At 41.7% G+C, this 19545-nt stretch overlaps 3 protein-coding genes across 8 annotated transcripts; 1 reads left to right on the top strand and 2 right to left on the bottom strand.

Moving 5' to 3' along the window:
• Window positions 1-591: 591 nt before the first annotated feature.
• On the bottom strand, window positions 592-9882 carry LOC102702598. Of its 5 annotated transcripts, none has more exons than XM_040528195.1 (8): window positions 9166-9361; window positions 8839-8954; window positions 8570-8723; window positions 6842-7328; window positions 5562-5801; window positions 5279-5490; window positions 2735-4582; window positions 592-2254 (listed from the first exon to the last, which is right to left on the bottom strand). In XM_040528195.1, the coding sequence occupies exons 7-8, from the start codon at window positions 4571-4573 to the stop codon at window positions 1922-1924; spliced, it is 2172 nt and encodes a 723-aa protein (XP_040384129.1). In that variant the 5' UTR covers window positions 4574-4582; window positions 5279-5490; window positions 5562-5801; window positions 6842-7328; window positions 8570-8723; window positions 8839-8954; window positions 9166-9361; the 3' UTR covers window positions 592-1921. The 5 variants fall into 5 exon arrangements, with proteins under 5 accessions (XP_040384129.1, XP_040384130.1, XP_040384128.1 ...); XM_040528196.1 differs by having other exon boundaries at window positions 5579-5801; XM_040528194.1 differs by lacking the exons at window positions 5279-5490; window positions 9166-9361 and adding an exon at window positions 9771-9882.
• Window positions 9883-12429: 2547 nt separating this feature from the next.
• Window positions 12430-13714, top strand: LOC102713028. Its single transcript, XM_015841584.2, has one exon. It carries the CDS (start codon window positions 12483-12485, stop codon window positions 13623-13625), a length of 1143 nt encoding a protein of 380 aa, XP_015697070.2. The 5' UTR covers window positions 12430-12482; the 3' UTR covers window positions 13626-13714.
• Window positions 13715-14046: 332 nt separating this feature from the next.
• On the bottom strand, window positions 14047-19173 carry LOC102712759 (pectin acetylesterase 9). 2 transcript variants are annotated; one of them, XM_015841631.2, is made up of 14 exons: window positions 19131-19173; window positions 18834-19050; window positions 18055-18267; window positions 16717-16796; window positions 16511-16597; window positions 16145-16269; window positions 15994-16054; window positions 15852-15908; window positions 15690-15767; window positions 15493-15598; window positions 15137-15282; window positions 14937-15047; window positions 14697-14853; window positions 14047-14135 (listed from the first exon to the last, which is right to left on the bottom strand). In XM_015841631.2, the coding sequence occupies exons 2-13, from the start codon at window positions 18958-18960 to the stop codon at window positions 14836-14838; spliced, it is 1209 nt and encodes a 402-aa protein (XP_015697117.1). In that variant the 5' UTR covers window positions 18961-19050; window positions 19131-19173; the 3' UTR covers window positions 14047-14135; window positions 14697-14835. The 2 variants fall into 2 exon arrangements, with proteins under 2 accessions (XP_015697117.1, XP_015697116.1); XM_015841630.2 differs by lacking the exon at window positions 19131-19173 and having other exon boundaries at window positions 18834-19118.
• Between the last annotated feature and the right edge of the window lie 372 nt (window positions 19174-19545).

The following is a 19545-nucleotide window of genomic DNA, read 5'->3' as shown; positions in this document are numbered from 1 at the left end:
GAAACCTTTCCAAAATTTGGCAACCAATTTTTTTGTAGGAACAAGACCAGACAGCCCCACTAAAATACTATTATCTCTATCTCCATTTCACATTATGAGATGTTTTAGGCCCTCTTTCATTCAGCTTAGAATTATTATAATTTCTTTCAGCTTAGAATTATTATAATCCAGATTATTGGGAGTAAGCTGAAAGAAACAGATAACTTATTGAAGTAGCTTATTATAATCTGGAGCCCAGCTTATTATAATCTGATAAGTTTATTTAGGTGAGTTTTTTTTCTAGATTATTGGATGAAAAATTATCAACCATGCCACTCCGCTCCATCTTTAGACTTGCAAACCCAATAATCTAGGCTCTAATAATCTAGGAAAGAAACAACTTTTAGCTTATTCTACTATATTATAACAATCTGGCTTATTATTTGACTCAATAATCTAGATTATAAGAATCTTAAGCTGAAAGAAACAAGGCCTTAGTTGGCTGAACCCTCCTTAGATTCATATGGATGCTAATAAATCTGAACGTATATATAAATCATATACATTGAACCATGAATAAATCTAATTACGGTCAAATGTTCATACAGAATCTGATAGAGAAAAAACATTCAAGAAACCTGTTCGTTCAGAATCTGCCAGGAAAAAAATACATTTAGAAACCTGTTCATTCTGAACCTGATATGCGAAAAAGTTCAGAAATTTGTTCATTCTGATTCCAGTAGGCAGCCAACGCAGTGACCCACTGACAGCCACCATATGGAAATGAAATCAATACATGGAGCTATCAATTAGCACTGTAGCACTATAAGGAAATGGAGTCGATTCACGGAGCTAGCAATTGCTGTAGTACCATATCATGAAAATGGAATCAATTCATTTCATGCAGCTAGCAATTCATGCAGTACCATATGGAAAAGGAGTCATCCTTCATGGAGCTAGTAATTACTGTACCAGCAACAGGTTGCTCCATGTTGGTTGGAAAAGAAGTGAGGTTAGTAATAAATAGAGATGCAGAAAAAGGCAGAGGCAGGACAGCAGCATGGAGCTCAATATCAGAGTCAGGCCAAACCTGAGTCAAGGCTCAAGATGGTCCAACCTGTGTCTTTGTCAGCTGATACCCATCACTACCTGCTTGTCCCTCGCGTATTCTCGTGGGATCACCAAACCAAAACCAATATACCAAAGCAGTGCTGCCAGTACTAGTGCTAGCATATTTTGCAGATCCAACCTCATCAGAGACACGAATTGCATGCTCCAAATCCAATCTTTGGTCTCCAGTCATGGCTGGTGAGAAATGGGAGAGCATTGTTGCAGACAAATCAGGGCTAAAGTCAGCAGCAGATGCACCAAGCCACCAACCAATGCAGTAGCTGAAGCAGACATTGCACCAAATGGCGCGGTTTTGCCAAATTCCAAATCCCGCCCCCAACTTCAAAACTTCTGGAGCTATGCAGTGCAAGTTCAGGTGCAAGCAGAACAAGCAAATTTATGGCCAGCAGATTAGTGTTAGCTGTTTGCACCTCCTTCAGGCTGGAATCAAATAAAATGTAAAAAAGACAGTTACAGACATTCTGCCAGGCTCCAAAAAGAACTTGAAACGATGGAGCGCAAAAAAGTGATGTTATGTACAAAACAGAAAAAAAAAGGGGGGCCACATTCCGGTTTAGATGTTCTTGTCGCCTGTAATTGATTCAACTAAGAACCATATTCTCTTCAGGACTGGTACAGCCATTTATAAACCTCGGAAAAATCTGTCAACTACTGCTATAAACTGAAGAAGGTTACCTCCATCCTTATGAACAGGACATATTGAGCATCAAATGAGCATGATCAGAACCAAATCATGACAACTAATGTTGTACATAATGAGACAATTCTGACTTCTTATCTTTTTGTTCAACTGGGGTTATCGATCCGTTGATTACACTCTTCCCATGGGTGAAAACGGCGGGTCAAGGACGATAGATGGAGGTGTTCTTTCTTTACGCCTCTTTGTTTTCTTCTTCTTCTCTTTTGTTGTTACTGATTCAATTAGCTGCTTAACTTCCTCCTTGAGGAGCATCTTCAATGAACTGGAGTACAGCTTATGCTTGAATTTGTCAATACCAATGGCTGAAGAAACTTCAGAGCAGTGAAGCAAACAAATGCAGACTGAAAATGCCTGCAATGCTGATAGTCGTGCATGGAAATCCACTGAAAAATGTCCATTCCCATCAGCCTTCATCGAAATTGCAGGGAGCGCCTCTTTGTTACCCTGTTTAAAAGTTTGGAGTGCACAGATCAGAAATGTCTGTACTATTAACATATAAAAATTCACATCTTTTCACTTTTACTTATGCTTATAATCCAAAATATAAATTTTCAACCTTAAATTTGGAGTTGATTTTGAGGTTTTTCATTGTAGTTTATTTTTTAGCATTTGTTTTTAAATCGCTAAGAACACGTATATAAAAGTTTTATTCACAAATTATTTTTTATTTGCTAATATGCCGTGATCACCCCTAAAGTGTCGTGTCTATTAAGTAAAGAAGTGGTACATGGTTGTTTCTCCAGTACTTTTGTGGGAAGATTTAACAGCCATTACATGAGCTTCAACTACATCTAACAAAAAGATCATGCCAATGCTAATTCATGAATATTCAGACATACTAGGTCATGATTTGAATGAAGGTATTAACCGCCTTAAATGTGTCTGCAGTAAAAGTATAGCAAGAGGAAAAACTATAAGGCGTACCTGAAAAGGAAGTTCCATAGGATGCTTGCTTTCAGTCATCACTGAATCAACCCAATGACTATCATATGCATTGTCAAGGACAACAATTGGGCAAGACATATCCCATCCACCACAATCACAACCTCCACCACTCTTCAAGCGCTCAAGTAGAGGTGATGGGCTAGTTTCATCATCCCTCGGTAAACCATGTGCCCCGCCTGCTGCAGCCACTTTTATGGTACCGGATGATGAGCCATCTTTCAATTCTTTGGACTGGGTTTTGTGGAACGGCACTTTGATTACAACAGCAGCAACCTCCAAATGAGGATGGAGGTCTTCTCGGGACCAAAGACTAGATGTTGATGCATCCGAGTTATTCCTTGTAGTATTTTGCCGCTCCATCAAATTCCTCTCTAGAGAACCCCTAGATGTTGAATTATTTACAGTACTGCAGAATTTTGGTCTACTGGAATCTGTACATTGAATTCTTTCAACAGCCGAACTCCGTCTCGCATGAGCGATGTCGTACAAGACAAACTCACTAATGGCCGAGTTATTCAGAACACCATTTTGTTCAACTTCAGAGTACAAATAGGAGGATACGTGCATTTGGCCTACAATTGGAGGCAAACACCCCCGTCTATCCTTTGGGGTCTTTCCGACAGTGCTTGTTCGCTTCCCTGTGCTATGGAAGGTGTAAATCCAATTCAACTCGTTTCCGGATTTCCAGGTGTTAGCATAAATGGATTCTTCCGGGTCCTTGGTACAGAACTCAAAACCAAAAGCATCATTACTAGGATCCAATTTAAGAACTGCATGGAGATGAGTTGGTGATGAAGCAACTGCCAAATGTTGGGCTTCCCTACTGTGCTGGCAATTAGGTGTGAGGCTTTGTTCAGCCCTTGAGTTACCGCTTAACAAAGATCTCCGCGATACCCTACTTTTTCCTTCAACCGGCAGGCTACTATATTTGGCATCTTCTTTTTCCATTAGAGACGGATTCCTAAGTGACTTGGACTTCATGATAGGATCCAAAATTTTCTTGAATGGACTAGATCGAGCTTTTGTGGTGCCATTGGCACCATGAATATTCTCTGGTGGACATGTAGAATCAAAAACACCAACTTTTGTTGACAAGGACTTGGCCAGTTTACTTACCACGTCACCTTCATCATGCTTATTCCCATCAGGATAAACATGAACTGAATGTTGCCAATTTGATCTTGTATCTTTGGTACAGCTTCCATCTAGCTGTCTCCTGTGGACGCTTTCGCTGGTGTCTTCCTCAAGAGAAATCTCCAGGAAGCCATCTCCCGCACAATCTTTCAACAAATTGCAGTCCCTGCGTGGCCTTCCGAGTCTTGAATTTTCATCAGGAAGTTTACGCGATGAAAGACTAAGAAACTCCCTGGTAGCCTGTTGAACATTACTAGTTGCCTCCATGGAAGAAATTGCCTTGCCTGAGCGACTCGGTTGTCGTGAAAGGTAGGCTCCACTTGTGCTAGGCTGAGAAGATGAGTCCACAATCTCAAATGACATGAATGAATCTCTACTGAATGCAGAATCTAATTTTTTCCTTCCTTCTTGTAGTTTCCTCAGTCTGCTAACATCACTAGAACTCTGATACAAAGAACCTCGCTTGTGCATGATGGCATCTAGGTTTGCCCCCCGTCGGCTTGAAGGCAAACTTTTGCAATGAAAATTTGGAATCCGCTCGAGGCGCAGTTCTCCCAATTTTCCATCTGGACATTTCAACAAATCGTATCTGCTCGGTTGTGCTTCCCTGCTAGGGCTGTCTGCCTCCTCATTGATGGATTGCATCGCTTCCTTAGGTACTCGCTGTCGAGAACGATTTCCCATAGAGAAAACCTGCATATCATCAAACCATTACACATTATTAGCTATTTAGGTCCGTACTGCTATGGAAAGAATCTTTATAGTTTGTTGCAGCCAAAAAATCACAGCTTTCTTTTATTTTTTGGCACCAAGCAACTAATTTCTACTGGGACGCTGTAACTGGTGGATCAATCTAAAATCTCCCCACCCTGTTATAATAACTAGGAGCTAGAAATATGCGATACCACATAAAAACACAAGCAGTTTGAGCCAGGAATGATACTAAAATAGCCACCCAATAGTACTGATTGAGGTGACAAACTGGATGCTGGGATGCAAATCTAGATAGCACAACAAAATAAAAGTGTTGAAGATGCCCTCATCATAACAGGAAAAGCGGAGCCGAGGCGCAGTGGCGTCACTCCTAATTCAAGAACCATAAAAGGCAACTACTATAAACTTCATATTAGTAGCCTAGTACTATTAGGCAAGACAAGTTTAAGAGGAACAACACGATATGCCTACTGAAAAACAAAACATAACAAAATCATACTAGTATTCAGTACTCAACCTATGTTATCAAGAAATAATGAAAAAACAAATCTTTTTTTTCCTTTTTAAGTGCAAACTTGTTATTTTCTCATATGAATACACCACAGGACATTTCTTGTATCCAAGGAAACCTCAAATCGAAATCTGAGCGAAATATGAACATATCGACATGAATACCAGTCAAATCCCTCCACCAAACAGCCACATCTCTCCCTGCCCAAAAACTTCAAACACTCTCGCATCTACAGCAAATCCAGTCAATACAAGTTCCACCGGAGTTCTTGAGGAAACACACGAACAGTTTCCTCCAAGAAGAGTTGCCCCAGCCGCAGAAAACCAAACCTGTACAAAGCTCCCCATTCCAAATCCCCAGCCAACCACCTCAAGAACTGCCAAGAACAACAACACAGCTCACATGAGCTGAAAAACTCCTGAAGAATGAACCAAGAAACGCAATTACCTTTGCAAGGCTATAACCAGATCAGTGCTGCACAAGAGCTATAGATTCCACGAGCTCCTCTCCCACTTGAGCGAGTGGAGTGAAGATGCAAGAGGCATTGGGCGCAGTCGCCAGCACAGGCGCACAGCCTTCTTCCTGGCTTCCCACTCCCTCCTGAGCTGCTGGCGGCTGGCGAAATATTCTGAAATCTCTTTGCGCGTTTACTACTGGAGGTGCTAGGTACGGAGGCGAAATATCATCCTGACACAAAGGACCAAAATGTAAGATTATCTAGGGAGTGAGTGGCCTCGGATATCACGAGCTCGAGGGCGTGTCCTCTCCAGCTGTTGATTAGGCCACCTAATGATTAATTAGTGCTCAATTAGTAGCAAAGATTATTTTAGTTGGGTCTCTGGGAGAACGTGTCATTGCTGGGAGTAGTGGTAGTCACTGATTAGTGGAGTTCTTTCGTGTTTCTCTGTTTCTGAACACGGACGTGTGCTATCTGGCTGAAAGCTGTTTACTACTGCGATGTACTCCCACCATTCTGAAATATATTCGTTCCTACTATTCAAATTTTATACTAAGATATACCAACATAAAAATACTTATGTTTAAAATACTAGTAGTATCAGTATTAGTAAGTATAAAATTTTGATCTCTCCCTAGGCTGCGTTCTGCTGGAACGACAAGTTAACTTATCTCTCTCGTTTTCCGCGCGCACGCTTACCAAACTACTAAACATTATATTTTTTACAAAATTTTTTTATAAAAAAGTTGTTTTAAAAATCATATTAATCTATTTTATATTTTTAAATAATTAATAATTAATTAATCATGTATTAATCTATTACTATATTTTCCGCGCTGGGATAAGTTAATTCACAGCCTCTCAAACGAACGCGGCCCTAGTCTATATAATACTTATACTTAAAAACGGCGGTAGTATATCAAAATTAAAAAAATAACTTTGCATCATGTTCTACAATTTGAAAGGAAATCTTATGAAATATGGTTGAAACTTATGGAACTTCTTGAATTTGCATTATGCTTCATAAAGTTTCACTAAGATTTAATAAAAATTTTTGATGATGTGTTACGATGTTAAAGTAAAACTTATTTTAATACAACTTGACGAAAGGTAAAAATATGTGCTAAACATGATGGAAAGTGAAACATGGTCCATTTTGAAAGTGCAATTTATCCATTTTATTGCAGTTTCTATCATTTTTGTTGCAAAACTATTTATGCAAGCATTTTATTTGCATCAGATAGACCCTGCATTATCCGAAAACACTGACCTTGGGAGTGATGGGCCATTGCGGCGTTGAGAAATTTTCAGCTCAAGACACGAGAAGAAGAAATAGTTGTGGTTGCTTGCAAGCTGGACGATCTGAAATTCTGAATGCTGTTTCGTCGACCTCGAGCTGCAAGAAATCATAACAAGGCCACTCGCCTGTGGATTGCGTGCACCTCACTGGATCATGGAGCTTCAGCTTGTGTGAGATGGTTGCCATGGAGAAAAAGGCAGTTCACGGCTGCACGGCGAGCAAGGCCCATGGATGTCGCCGGCAGGAGTGAGGACGACGTCACTGACACGTGGCGACGAGCGTGGGCCCCACCTCCCTCCCGATCTTTGAGGCAAGGGGAAGGGGTGGGACCACTTTGGTCGGTGTGGGCTCCACTCGGCAGTCGCCACTGGCTGTTCTGCTTGTGCTTGCTCTGCCCTATCGTCCACCTCCAGTTCAGAAGCTCCTCTTTGGATCTCCATTTCGGCCTTTTGATCAGCTGGGTAAACACATGAACATTCTGATACAAGTTAGCTAAACATCATTTGCTCCAGGCTTACAATTCGGTTACAGAATCGTCTGCTCCAAACACAAGGTGGTTGTCTACTTTTTTTTCATGCAAATGGCATATTACAAACGAAAAATAATTTGTGAATAAAAATTATATATAAAAATCATTAGTGATCTAAAACCAACTCTAAAAAATAAACATTGGTGAAAAATACTCTAAATTTAAGATTTAAAATTAAAGTTTTTTTTACAAACACGAGCAAAAGTGAAAAGATAGAGTGAATAAGTGCTTCAGCCTAACCAATGCTCGGTTGCATAAGACTAATATCCCCGTTCTTAAATACTAGATCCTATAATTTGTGTAATAAAATATCAAAATCTTAAATCATTAATATATAACATTAAGATTTATAAAAATGCATTGATAGATTTATTACAATAGAGTAGTATTTACTACTACATCCATTATAAAATACAATTATTTCTACGATTTAAATTCTATCCTAAAATATAAGCATTTCTAACACGTCTCATCAATTACTTTCTATTTAAATTCTTCCTATTTTATCCCATCTACTGTATAATCTCTGCTAAACAATCTAAAAATGTTTATATTTTGAAACAGATAAAGCAGTAGCTAGCAGCACAGCTTAATTACTGATACCTTGAGCATACATTAGGATGAAAAAGCCTAATGTAGCTTAACAATATTTTTGCTGCTTTGATCGTCCTATACTTGGCTTAAGTTAATCAATAGCTAGAGTATATTAACAGATGCAGGCACGCCGTGTTCCCTTCCAAAAGCATCAACAGCATGGATGCATGCATGCATGATGCATGGCGCTTCTCCCACCAAAAACACAATCCGACGACTAAACAAACAAAGCATCGTCATCAACATGGGGTGAGAACCTGTCGTCAAAGATTCTTGGCCTTCCACAAACCATCACCTTAGTTAGCTTGTCTCCTATACTAATTACTATTTAGTCAGTCACACGCTGCTGGTCCTGAGAGAGGCTGAGATGCCCTGTGCTTTTTACCCCTGTTATCTTTACTAAAGCCATCCTAGTGCTAATTGACTATACTTGATACTACTTTCTTTGTCAATCCAACAGTTCAAGAAAAAATACATTGGTTTGGTCTATATTGCAAGCTGCAAAATATACAAAACAAAAGGAGGAAGAAATTACTCGGGGGCTGATGAATCATTACAGAGATGCATGTGCTAACCTGCAGAAGCCTCAATCCTGTAGCCTGTAGTCTCTGCAATAACCAAACAAGAGCTGGTTCCCTTCCCTGACGATTAAACCAGGCTTGATTGTGACTGGCAGTATCCTATGTGGCCAAGTTATGCTTGGTTGCTTGCATTGCAGAATACAGCTGACTAATCAAGTAATCAGTCAGTAATAGTGCTAATTACACAGACAGGCACGATATATACTCATATTCATTTTCATCACGCAAAACCGAACCTGCTCTTATTCAGTAGCTACTCCTACCTGTGTTAGCGCATGCCAGTTTTGCACGCCGGGAAAATGCCATCCTGTCACAGTGTCATGCTCGTACCAGATTGCATTGGTGAAGTAGTGATCCAGGTGACACCAAGCCGAAAAAACTGAAGCAGACAGAGGGAGAGACAATGTGACTGCAGAACGATTAATTGGCTCGTTCCATCAGACACTGTTCATGCATACGTCCATGCAATTAGACAAGGCATAGGCAACCATTAGGGTACACCAGTTTACTGTATTGAATAATGCCATGTGCTGTGTAGATTGGAAAAAGGGCTGGAGAAGCTAGTTTACCAGGGCATTTCAGAAACTTACCCTGATCACGAGACTGGTTTACTGACGAGTAAAAGAATGTGTCAACAACGCGACGTTCTCTGCAGAGTTTGGCATGGCATTTGCTTCTTGATCTGCAGTTCAGTGCACTTGATCCATGGATAGATCATAGATGGATGGATCACTAACATCATTATCTTTTCGCTTATGTTTATACTTATAATCATAAAATTAAAATTTTAACTTTAAATTTAAAGTTCATTTTATTATAGTTTATTTTTCAGCTGTTGCTTATATATTACTGAGAACACATATATAAAAATTTTATTTATAAATTATTTTTCATTTACAGATATCCCGTTTGATGGCCTCCCGCGTGAGTTTAGTTCAGTGTACTGAAGTAGCCGACGCGAGTAACACGACAGATAAAAGAACTGACCACGGGAGGGTACTAGTACTTGACTCCATCTAGATTAGCCGCATAGTTAAATCGAAACTAAGAATACCGATGCATGGACGATGCTGCTGGATCCCGTACTGTTGTCTGCCCAAGAAACCCCCCAAAATTAATCAAGTCAATGCCCTCCTAACCTCATCTCTTGAACCCTCGCTAGAACTAATTAAGCGCAAGGAGTACACATGCGTACCTGCATCCATCCATCCATGAATCTAGGATCGGACTCATCCATGCGCGCGCGCGAATCGATCACCGGCTTCGCCGGCGGCGGCCACCGCACGCGCGTTCAGTTGCTCGGGGGATTGAGAAACAGAGGATCAAGCCAGCCCTAGATTGAAGTCTTCGTGGACCGAGTTGGATCGTCACCAGATGAGTGGGGCTCCAAACTTACATGGGCCTTGATGGGCCGCATCGTCGTTACATGGGCCAATTTATGGGCTGATTTATGTGGGCCGATTTGGATCCAACTCAAGCAGGCCTTTTCATGGACCCGCCATAGTTCGTAATGGGCTTGTGGGCCGACTTACGTCGGCCGCATGATATTCCGACGGCCAACTCCAACGGCCCAATATTTGGCGGACAATTGCATCGTCTTTGCCCAATAATTTTGGTGGGCCTGTGTACGTGTCCTGGGTTGGATTGCTAGCGGACTCTATCGGCCCATGATTTGGCGGGCCAACAATGGTACCATCCTTTTCCTATCAGAAAAGGTCATTTTGTCTCCCTAAACTGTAGGGTGAGTTCAATTTTCATCACTCAATTAGAAAACCGGATATAAAGTATCTCTTCTCTCTCAAAACTGGTATAAATGAATTTTCAAGACAATATTGAGTTTGTATTTTGCTGACCTGGCTAGTTTAACAGGGTCATTGCCCGCCAACGCTAATGTGGCATTAGAAGCAAAATTAAAAGATTAAAAATTAAAATAAATTATCCGGAGTCTATATGTCAGCCAAGCAAAAAATAAAAATATTGTGGGACCTAAATGCAAGCAGGTCCCACACCATGTCCATCTCATTATCTACCACAAAAAAAATGGGAGAGAGGGGAATGAAATGGTTGAGGTGGAGGGTGGGACCTATTGACATGTGGGTCCTATAATATTTTTATCTTTTAGTTTGACTGACATATGGGTCTTATATATTTATTTTAATTTTTAATCTTTTAATTTTGCTTATAGTGTCACTTTGGCGTAAAACGGAATGGTAAACAAGTCAGACTAGCCACGTCGGCACCACGTGAGCAAAAACAGGAGTGAATATTGCGTTAAGACTGTATTTGCATTCTGTTTTTATAGATAAGAGATGTGTTGTATTCGATTTTACGATGTAGGGATGGAAATCCGTTACTCAATGGTCGATGGAGACAAAACGACATTTTCTCGTCCCACGGCCAAGCTCTGACAGGAGAAAAAATCGTTCGTTCCCTTCATGTATTTCAGGAATGAAAACTCCAAATCCAGGCTAAATTCGGCTAATAAAAATATCAAACATTTTCACTTTTTAAATGTTACGTTTTTTTCTAGATTTGAATGTATGCTTGCCAGTGCACTAGAAGTATTGACTTTTTGTTTGCATACAAACGAAAACTGAAGCGCCCTTTGGATGGATGGCTGCAGGATGCTTAGCTGTTCATGCATTGAATTTGGTTCTGGAATGGGTGTGAAAAGGGCCAGTTAGTTCCAGATATTACTACAAATCAAAGCAGAAGATTGCTGTACCAATATAGACAAAACATGTATTTATTGGAGATTGTGCCAGAAATACACACATTAAAGCAACATAAATTGTTTCAAAAAATAAATCAAAATATTTGATCAACATCCACCTCGTACAAGATACTGCTTAGCCTCGCATCGTCTCCTTGGCTTATAAATCGTATCCAAAAATTAAATTGTGAGATTTTTGGGTTTGTCATAGCAATGTTCTTACAAATTTAGCTTTTAAACTGCTAATAATAAATATATGATCTGATAAATAATTGTTGATAGCTCAACCGATCGGATCCTTCGTGCTCACTCGTGATCGAGACATACTTTCTTCGATCATGATATATATTGTTCCGGACATCTATACAGTCACGAAGATTTAACATTACGGCTCTGTTCTCACGTGGGTTAAGTAACCAGGAAAAAAAATAGCCACAAATTAGTATATGATTAACCGATTATTAGCTATAAGAATTTAAAAAATGATTGATGTGATTTTTGAAATCAACTTTATTACACAAAATTTTTATAAAAACATACCATTTATCAGCTCGGGAAGCATAAAAATATAATTTTTAACCTAGTAAACATTTCATGACAAATGACCAGCTAAAAGTAACTATATTTTTTGTATACAAAATTTTCACAGAAAACACTGTAAAATCTCATGGCATTGTATTTTTAAACCTAGTAAAAAGTATGACACTATAAAAGTGGCTTCACGACAAATATTTGGGGAAAAAAATTGCTATTCAAATTGTAGAAAGTTTAGTACCGTACAGATTCCAAAACAATATATATTTGTGACTAAAAAATATGAACAAGGACCACCTCTTGAAAAACCAGATATACTAGCACCATCATTTGCACCTTAATTTATTAAAAAAAAGAATAAACATTAAATATTTCACTTCTCTAAAGCCACTTTAACTCTTTTGTAATTTTTACAGATTTCCCCAATATTCATCATGCTGAAATAAAAACACATATTCATTTACACCCCAATTTTAATTTTCACTTTGCCTCTCTCTGGAATTCCCCATTTCTATTTTCTTTTCTTTTTTTTTTATATATAGGCGCAGGCGCGTCGCGTCGGACTACGGTACGGGTGGCGCGTGCGCGTTGGACGAGGAGACGCGGAGCGAGCGATCGAGCCAAGCCAGCCAGACCAAGCCCAAACCCCGTCTCGCTTGCATGCGCCGCGCCGCGACGATGGCGGCGGGGCGCAGCCGCGGGAACCCTAGTCGGCGCGCCGTCCTCTTCACCGCGCTCGCACCCTTCGTCACCTTCGCCGACTACCTCAGCCTCCGCCTCGTCGACCGCGCGTGGCGCGTCCACTGCCGCCGTATCGGCCACGCCCCGCCGCCCTTCCCGTGGCTGCTGCTACCGGAGCGGGAGCGGGAGACGGCGGTGGGGCCGAGGAGGAGGGCTACGGTGCGGCGCGTGTTCTACGACGTGCCCGGAGGGAGATCCTACGCGTACGAGGCCCCCTCGATGGACATCCACCGCTGCGTCGCCACCGGGCACGGGTGGCTCGTCATGGTCGCCGAGGAGCCGCCCCGCCGCATCATGCTGTTCAACCCCATCACCGGCGAGCAGAGGATCGTCGCGTGGCCGTTCGTAAAGTGGAACGTGCGGTTCCACGCCGTCCTCACGTCGTCGCCGGCCCACGCGGGCTGCTTCCTCGTCGTCGTGTGGGACAGGCTGCTCGCCTTCTGCCGCCCCGACGACTTCCAAGGATGGCAAACGCTGCGGTCCCCGGGGTTCCGCTATCACGCGGCCCGCAGCGACGTCGTCAGTGTCGGCTCCATGGTGTACGTCGTCGATGAGAGGAGGCGGCTATGGCGCGTCGATCTCGACGACGTGAATCCCAAGGTGCTGCGCAGGGACACGGGGTTCACGCTGCCGTCGCAGGAGCTGAGGCGGCACTACCTCGTGGAGTCGCTCGGCCACGTCCTCCTCGTGCTCTCGGACGAACGCTACAGCAACGTCGCGCTCTACAAGTTGAACTGGGAAGCCAGGGCGTGGCTGCCGGTGGCCGCCTGCCCCGGCGAGCGCGTGCTGCTGCTCGGCCGCGGGTGCTCGGCGGCCGTTCCGTCCTCGTCCGCGGCGGGACACGCCCCGGGGTCCGTGTTGTTCGCGCACCAGCCGTCGACCATGCCCGACGTGGACGGCGTCATCGGCGATAGGCAGGCGTGGTTCTGGTCGGAGTCGAGGGTTGGCGTGGTGCCGCTGGTGCTGAAGAAGACGGTGCCGCACCGGCAAGGCGACTTCTCCACCACCGGTGACTCGTTCTGGTTCTTCCCGGCAGTTGATCCAGATGAAAACGCGAGATAAATAGCTTCCAATTTATCCTTTTTTTCCCTCTCTATGTCAACCAGCTCATGCAGAACATGGTAAGATAGGGATAGCATCATGACTTCTTCAGATGTGCATGGTTTAGCTCTTACAGTTCAATGTCCTATATAGCTAATTGAAACATATTATTCCTGCTTCTGCAATGTTGATCTGAAGTCCTGACCAACTGTGTAGAACATTGGATACTGTGGTAGTATGTTCATCTGCTTCTGCAGTGCGTCGCTCTTCTATTTTCCTTTTTTTTTACTTTGCCGAGGTTATAGTTTCTTGATGTATCAGTGAAAGGAGAACGAAAGTGACAAACTTTCAGTGGTTAGAAGAGCATTGGCTCTGTTTATTGTTCAATCAAGTGTCGTATGAAATGGTGAATTGTTTTACAATGTGCAATATAGACAGGTAAAGAATTATCTGTACGATGCTTCTGATGGTGTAGAATTTTGGAGGAATGTTCATGCATGGACTTCCATTGTGGATACCTGAGCTTCCATTCTGCATAAACATAAATTCAGACGCATGTAGCATTGGAATTTTTAAACTAGGGGGTGCAATCTTTAGTTGCAGAAATGTGTAGTGCAAGATGTTGGAATTGTTTGGACTGAGATTTGGTTTATTCATGATGCATTCTGTGTCTGCATTTCAGTAATATCAACCAACTTTTGTAAAGATGAATAAAAAGTTTTTTTTTTGGGGGGGGGGGGTGCAATCCTTTGTTACAGAAATGAAGATTTCAAGATGTTGAAATTTGGGACCGAAAGTGCAAGATGTTGGAATTCATAACACAAAGGGTGCAAAATTTTGTTGCAGAAATGCAGAGTGCATGATGTTGGAATTGTTGGAGTTGAAATTTGGTCCACTCATGATTCATTCTGTGCTTGCAAATTCAGTAATATGAATCAACTATTCAACTTCTATGAAGCTAAGCTTAAGTGGTTCACACATTTTATCGTAATGGATCAATAAAATATGTATTGTATTAACGCTAGCTTTCTGCTTATCCATTTAAGTTTTTATTTTATAAAAAGAATGAAATCTGAGGAGAAGTGCACTTACATTGTAATTGTGTTCACCCTTCAGTTTATTCACCAATTAAATGAAATTTTTGCTATTTTGATCATAACTGGGTATGATATTTGCCGGGCAAACTCCTACATCCCCACATCCTAGTCACCAAACAATTCTTTTGTCTGTTTCATTCATTTTTCCTGAACTGCAAGCAGATTACTAATTTGAAATTGGTACATGGTAAAACGGTGTTATTTTTCCTAGGAAGTGTTCTGGAAAGAAACTAACCTGATTAGAAGGTATAAGGTTGTGACAAGTTGAGTCACAAGGGTATGCGCAATCGATTTGTTTGTCAGGCCCTCTCTCAAAGTACCAGTCACCAACCAGCTCTGCAATTGTCTGAGGCACCGATAACATGTAACTCTATCATCACTGTCTGCCTAGAATGTAGTGCATATACACAGCTTGTTCCTGTAGATTACCACTACCTTACTGTGTAGCCTGGGGGAGTTTGGTGCAAACCATGTGTCCTGCAGCTCACTCTGGCAATGTGCGAAACAAGAATTTATGAACATCCCTATTTTCTGTTCATCTTCAAACGGTTTCAGAGCTGCCAACATTGCAGACCTGAGTCCTGCAGATATAGATTCAGAACTCTGAAGGATGTCATGAAGACAGCAGCTTAAATCCAGAATCTAGCATATGTTTGTTCAATTTAATCTAAATCTGAATAATCTCGAGCTTTTAATCTGAAGCTGAATAATATTTAGCGTGAATTTCCTAAATTGTTTATACATGCAAATTGCACCGATTAGTACTAACAAGAAAGAAATAAAAGGGTAACCTTGGAGGGTTATAATTTGGGATGAGCTGCATGCACCAGGGTCTGACTTACAGTGACTCCATTGGCCTCTAGAATCACATGAGGGAGGCACAAAATTATGATGGAACTGTTCAAATAAGGGTAAAAACATGTGTTATTGCTTATGAGTTGTACAATCAGATCCTGAAAACATCAAGTTGCACCATGTGTTTTTTTACCTGATATACGTCGTAAGCTGAATTCAAAATGAAATATGGGGTTCTGATGTTTGGAAGTATATATTGCGGAAAGAAGCACTGCACGGAGTGGATAGGAAATGTACAAAAGTTGTAACTTTTACTTTCAAAGGCAGTAAAGAAAACAATCTAAAGTGCAGTTACCTGGTATGAATACTGTGTTGAACTCAGGCAGTCTTTGTTCAGATTCTTCTGGGCTCCCTGCATGAAAAAGCTCATAGCTTTGAGATATCATCAAATAATGAGAAAATCCAGTGTGTGGAATCAGGCTGGACAAATCAGGTACCTGCAAATCTACTAGGCTTCTAAAGAAAGGCCTAACAGTGTTGTTGCCAGTAATGTCATCCCTGCAGAATGGAAAACAAGTTGTTTCAACACTCCTAGTAAAAGAATCAGGTAGCCAAAGTAAATTTTGCTTGCTTAGCCTCCATCGTTACACATCAAGGAAAAATCCTGCGTCGCTTAGGCATTTCACCGTGGCAGCACCTCCAAGATGCCCCTTGAGGTCATCGCAGTGGAAGAATGTAGCTAGGCCTCCTGCTGAACAGCCTGAGAGCAGTACCTGAAGAATTCAGAACTTGCAACTATAAACCAGGGAACAGGAAGAGCTCTGAAGAAGCCTGAAGAATATTGTGAATGAGATCTTGTGCTGTTTAGCAATGCTGGTGGTAACTTGGAAAAGCTTATATTGGCATCAAAAAAGTGGATTCCAGCCTAAATTAATGCTGGTGAAAAAGGTGTTTGTGCAGAAAATACAGTACTGAAATGAAACAACCGGTTTTAAGGAAAACAAATTAAGGAACCTTTTCGGCTTTTGCTAGGCCCTTTGGAAGGAGATCACTGATGATAGCATCCCATATCCTCTGACCTCTGAAGTATAGGACTGAAGACTGCAAAATGGCAAATCACCAAACAGTGATCTGAGTACTGAACAATTGCAGCAAACCACATGCAATTCAATTCAATTCAAGACATGGCTTGTTTCAGTCAGGGAAACAAGGAAGCGTACGCCATTTCTGAACTCTGAATCACCCGCGAAGGAGCCACCGTCGCAGTACCTCAGCTTCACACGATTCCAGCTATAAAAGTCTGCCCAATTTGATGGGCAGAACACGATGTTAATATCCCTAATTTTGTTAAAATGTGATAAAATATACTCAAACTGATCATAAATATTGGCACGATTGACCTTAAACATGACATTTGACCATTAGTTTTAGTACAACAGACTACGCATGTACTTTTTTTTGACTTATTTTATTATTAAAAGTGCTCTAGACATGACATATTTTTATATATTTGCACAAAGTTTTTGAGGACGGTGGTCAAACATAATGTCCAAAATCAACTACGTCCTTGCTTTGGTTAACAAGGAAATTGAACGGTAAAAGAAAAACAAAGAGAAAACTAATCCGTATAACATCAGAAAACTAATCTACAACCTCTCTCCTAAAATAAACGAAATTCTAAGTTTTTGATAGAATTTTTGACTCTTCGTCTTACTTAAATTTTTTTATGATTAATATTTTTATTGTTATTATATAATAAAATATAAATAGTACTTTACGTGTGACAATTTTTTTAAATTTTTTAATAAATTTTTTAAATAAGACAGATAGTTAAACGCTCGACAAAAAAAACTCAAAAATTCATTTATTTTAGGATGGTGCAGTAACTTAAAAGACTAAAGTGATATGGAATTGAAAGTTTTAACTAATCTGAAATTACTAGAACGATTGGGTTATCTGCAGAGATGCAATCTTAAAGATGAATTTACACAGTCTGATTCGGATGTGGATGTGGATGTGCTGACGATAGACCAGTAAATGTACCCCTCCACATTTTACGTCGCAAATCCATCATCATCATCATCATTCCATCCTGGCACTAACTATTCTTGTAGGACCATGAGCTGTTCATGGCTTCATGGTACCTACCCGATTGTGACTCTGCTGTCACCTTTTGCAAAAGCAAATCCTACGAACCACCCTCAACGGTAGTAACGTCTGTTGTTTGTAACGACTTAGCCGTATAAGGATGAACATGTAAAAGTATAAAGTTGATTTGAAAAAAAAGAGACATCTCATTATGCTCTCTTGAATTTCAAATGTTAGTTAATTGTTGTGGTTGACACCCCATCTTTTAGCTTTGAGTTTGATTTTAAAGTTTTTCATTATTTTTTAGCTTTAATTTTTATATTGCTACGAACACCTATATAAAAATTTTATTTATAAATTATTTTTTGTTTATAAATATATCGTTTGACTTTTTTTTTTCACCGATACTCTAAAGATGACCCTCAAAGAAACACAGTAATTTGGAGGTTGAGATGGATGATGGTACTGACCTGGATTCATGGCGGGATCGTTGCTGAGGACGCCGGAGAACCCCTCGAGCTTGTTCATGAAACGGGTGGACCCTCGCCGCGTGCCGGCCCTCTCCGCGCACGACGGCACGTCGTTGCACCACCCGCCACCCTCGAACTGGAGCACCCAGCTGCCGGCGCCGCCGCCGGAGCCGCGGCTGAGGTGGTACGCCGGCGGGCTCCCGTCGAGGCACACTGCAAACCAAAAATCGATCGATGGAACACACGAACCGTCAGATGAATTCAAAGTCTTTTCTCTGAATTCTGATCACTGTTCAACGCAACTCCATCTCTGAAACATGTACTCAAAAGCAAGTGTCAGTGCACTACATTGTATGCATGCGTGTGATCAGTGTTTGGTGTCGTGGTGTTTGCATGATTGGCCATGATCGAGTGAATGCGTGGGAAAAAAAATGTGCAATTAAGCTGAGAGATCCGGGCCGGGGAATCACATGGAGGTCGGGCCATGGCTGTCTCGTCGCTGCTCTGGGCTCATAGCCTAGCCACACGGATGGAGAACGTGTGTGCGTGTGTAAACATGTGTGCATGGCAGTTGACATGTATTGAAACTTTGAGGAATTTGCCGTCGAATGCTAGGTAATTGGATTTCGATCCCTTTCCTTTTCTCGGCGATGTCGCCGCCGACGACGAACCCCGCCGGCCGTCGGCTCGGCGAGCGGCGGCGCGAACGGCCGGCCACGAAGAAATGTGAAGCGGAGTCGTCGAGAAGAAGAAGAAGAAGAAGACGACGACCGACTTGCCTGCTCCTGCCGACGCGGCATCCGGGAGGATAGTCATGGCCACCACGAGCCTCTCCTGCTCGGCCTGCGCCGTCACGGCGGAGGCGACGACGACGAACGCCATGGCAAGCCACTGCCGCCAAGACATGGCCGGCGCCCGGAGCTACAGGATCGATCAGCAGGGAGCGAGGCGGCAGTGCGAAAGCCGTCAGCTCGATCTGGATTGCGTCTGTGGATTCTGCACCATGCTGCTGTCATGCACAGGGGACAAAAAGGTTGGAGGCTAGAAAGCGAAATGGCAACGGAAAGAGGGCGAACCCAACGACGACGACGACAATGGCGATGAATGTGAGCGAGCTCGTCGGCCTAATTTCTTGGATCGATTAGCGGTGTACGTCGGTAGGTAGGTAGATCACGCGCTCTCCTAGTCGCTTTCCTAGTCATTGTTAATGGCTTAAATTCCTAATTAATTCCGCTTTCTACGTGCACATAACTTGGCCAATTTGGTGTCTCAGATGGGGTAAATGTCATGACACGCCTAATTTTATTTGGGACTGCCTATATATTTGTGGTCATTTATCTAAAAGTTTGTTAGACGTAAATATAGTATAATCGCAATGTTAGTTTGATAAATTACACTGTAAATTTTATATAACTGGAATGTAATTAAAAAAACAATGTTAGTGCGACACTTTTTTGTAGAGTATTTTTTCCATCCTTAGCAGGTATCATG

The sequence above is a fragment of the Oryza brachyantha genome, chromosome 10 (genome assembly GCF_000231095.2).
Source record: "Oryza brachyantha chromosome 10, ObraRS2, whole genome shotgun sequence".
In the NCBI taxonomy this organism is placed as follows: Eukaryota; Viridiplantae; Streptophyta; class Magnoliopsida; order Poales; family Poaceae; genus Oryza; species Oryza brachyantha.
Note: the sequence above shows the minus strand (reverse complement) of the source record. Positions and strands in the feature narration are given on the sequence as shown.

What these genes read in the sequence shown, in the direction of transcription:
- LOC102712759 (XM_015841631.2), bottom strand. Translation starts at nt 18,960, where the DNA reads ATGTCTTGGCGGCAGTGGCTTGCCATGGCGTTCGTCGTCGTCGCCTCC. An exon ending in GCCTAGCAAAAGCCGAAAAG is followed by an intron (nt 16,270 to 16,510) that starts GTTCCTTAATTT and finishes TGAATTCTTCAG; the next exon opens with GTACTGCTCTCAGGCTGTTC. An exon ending in CAACACAGTATTCATACCAG is followed by an intron (nt 15,768 to 15,851) that starts GTAACTGCACTT and finishes CACTCCGTGCAG; the next exon opens with TGCTTCTTTCCGCAATATAT.
- LOC102702598 (XM_040528194.1), bottom strand. Translation starts at nt 4,573, where the DNA reads ATGGGAAATCGTTCTCGACAGCGAGTACCTAAGGAAGCGATGCAATCC. An exon ending in CTATGGAACTTCCTTTTCAG is followed by an intron (nt 2,255 to 2,734) that starts GTACGCCTTATA and finishes ACTTTTAAACAG; the next exon opens with GGTAACAAAGAGGCGCTCCC.
- LOC102713028 (XM_015841584.2), top strand. Translation starts at nt 12,483, where the DNA reads ATGCGCCGCGCCGCGACGATGGCGGCGGGGCGCAGCCGCGGGAACCCT.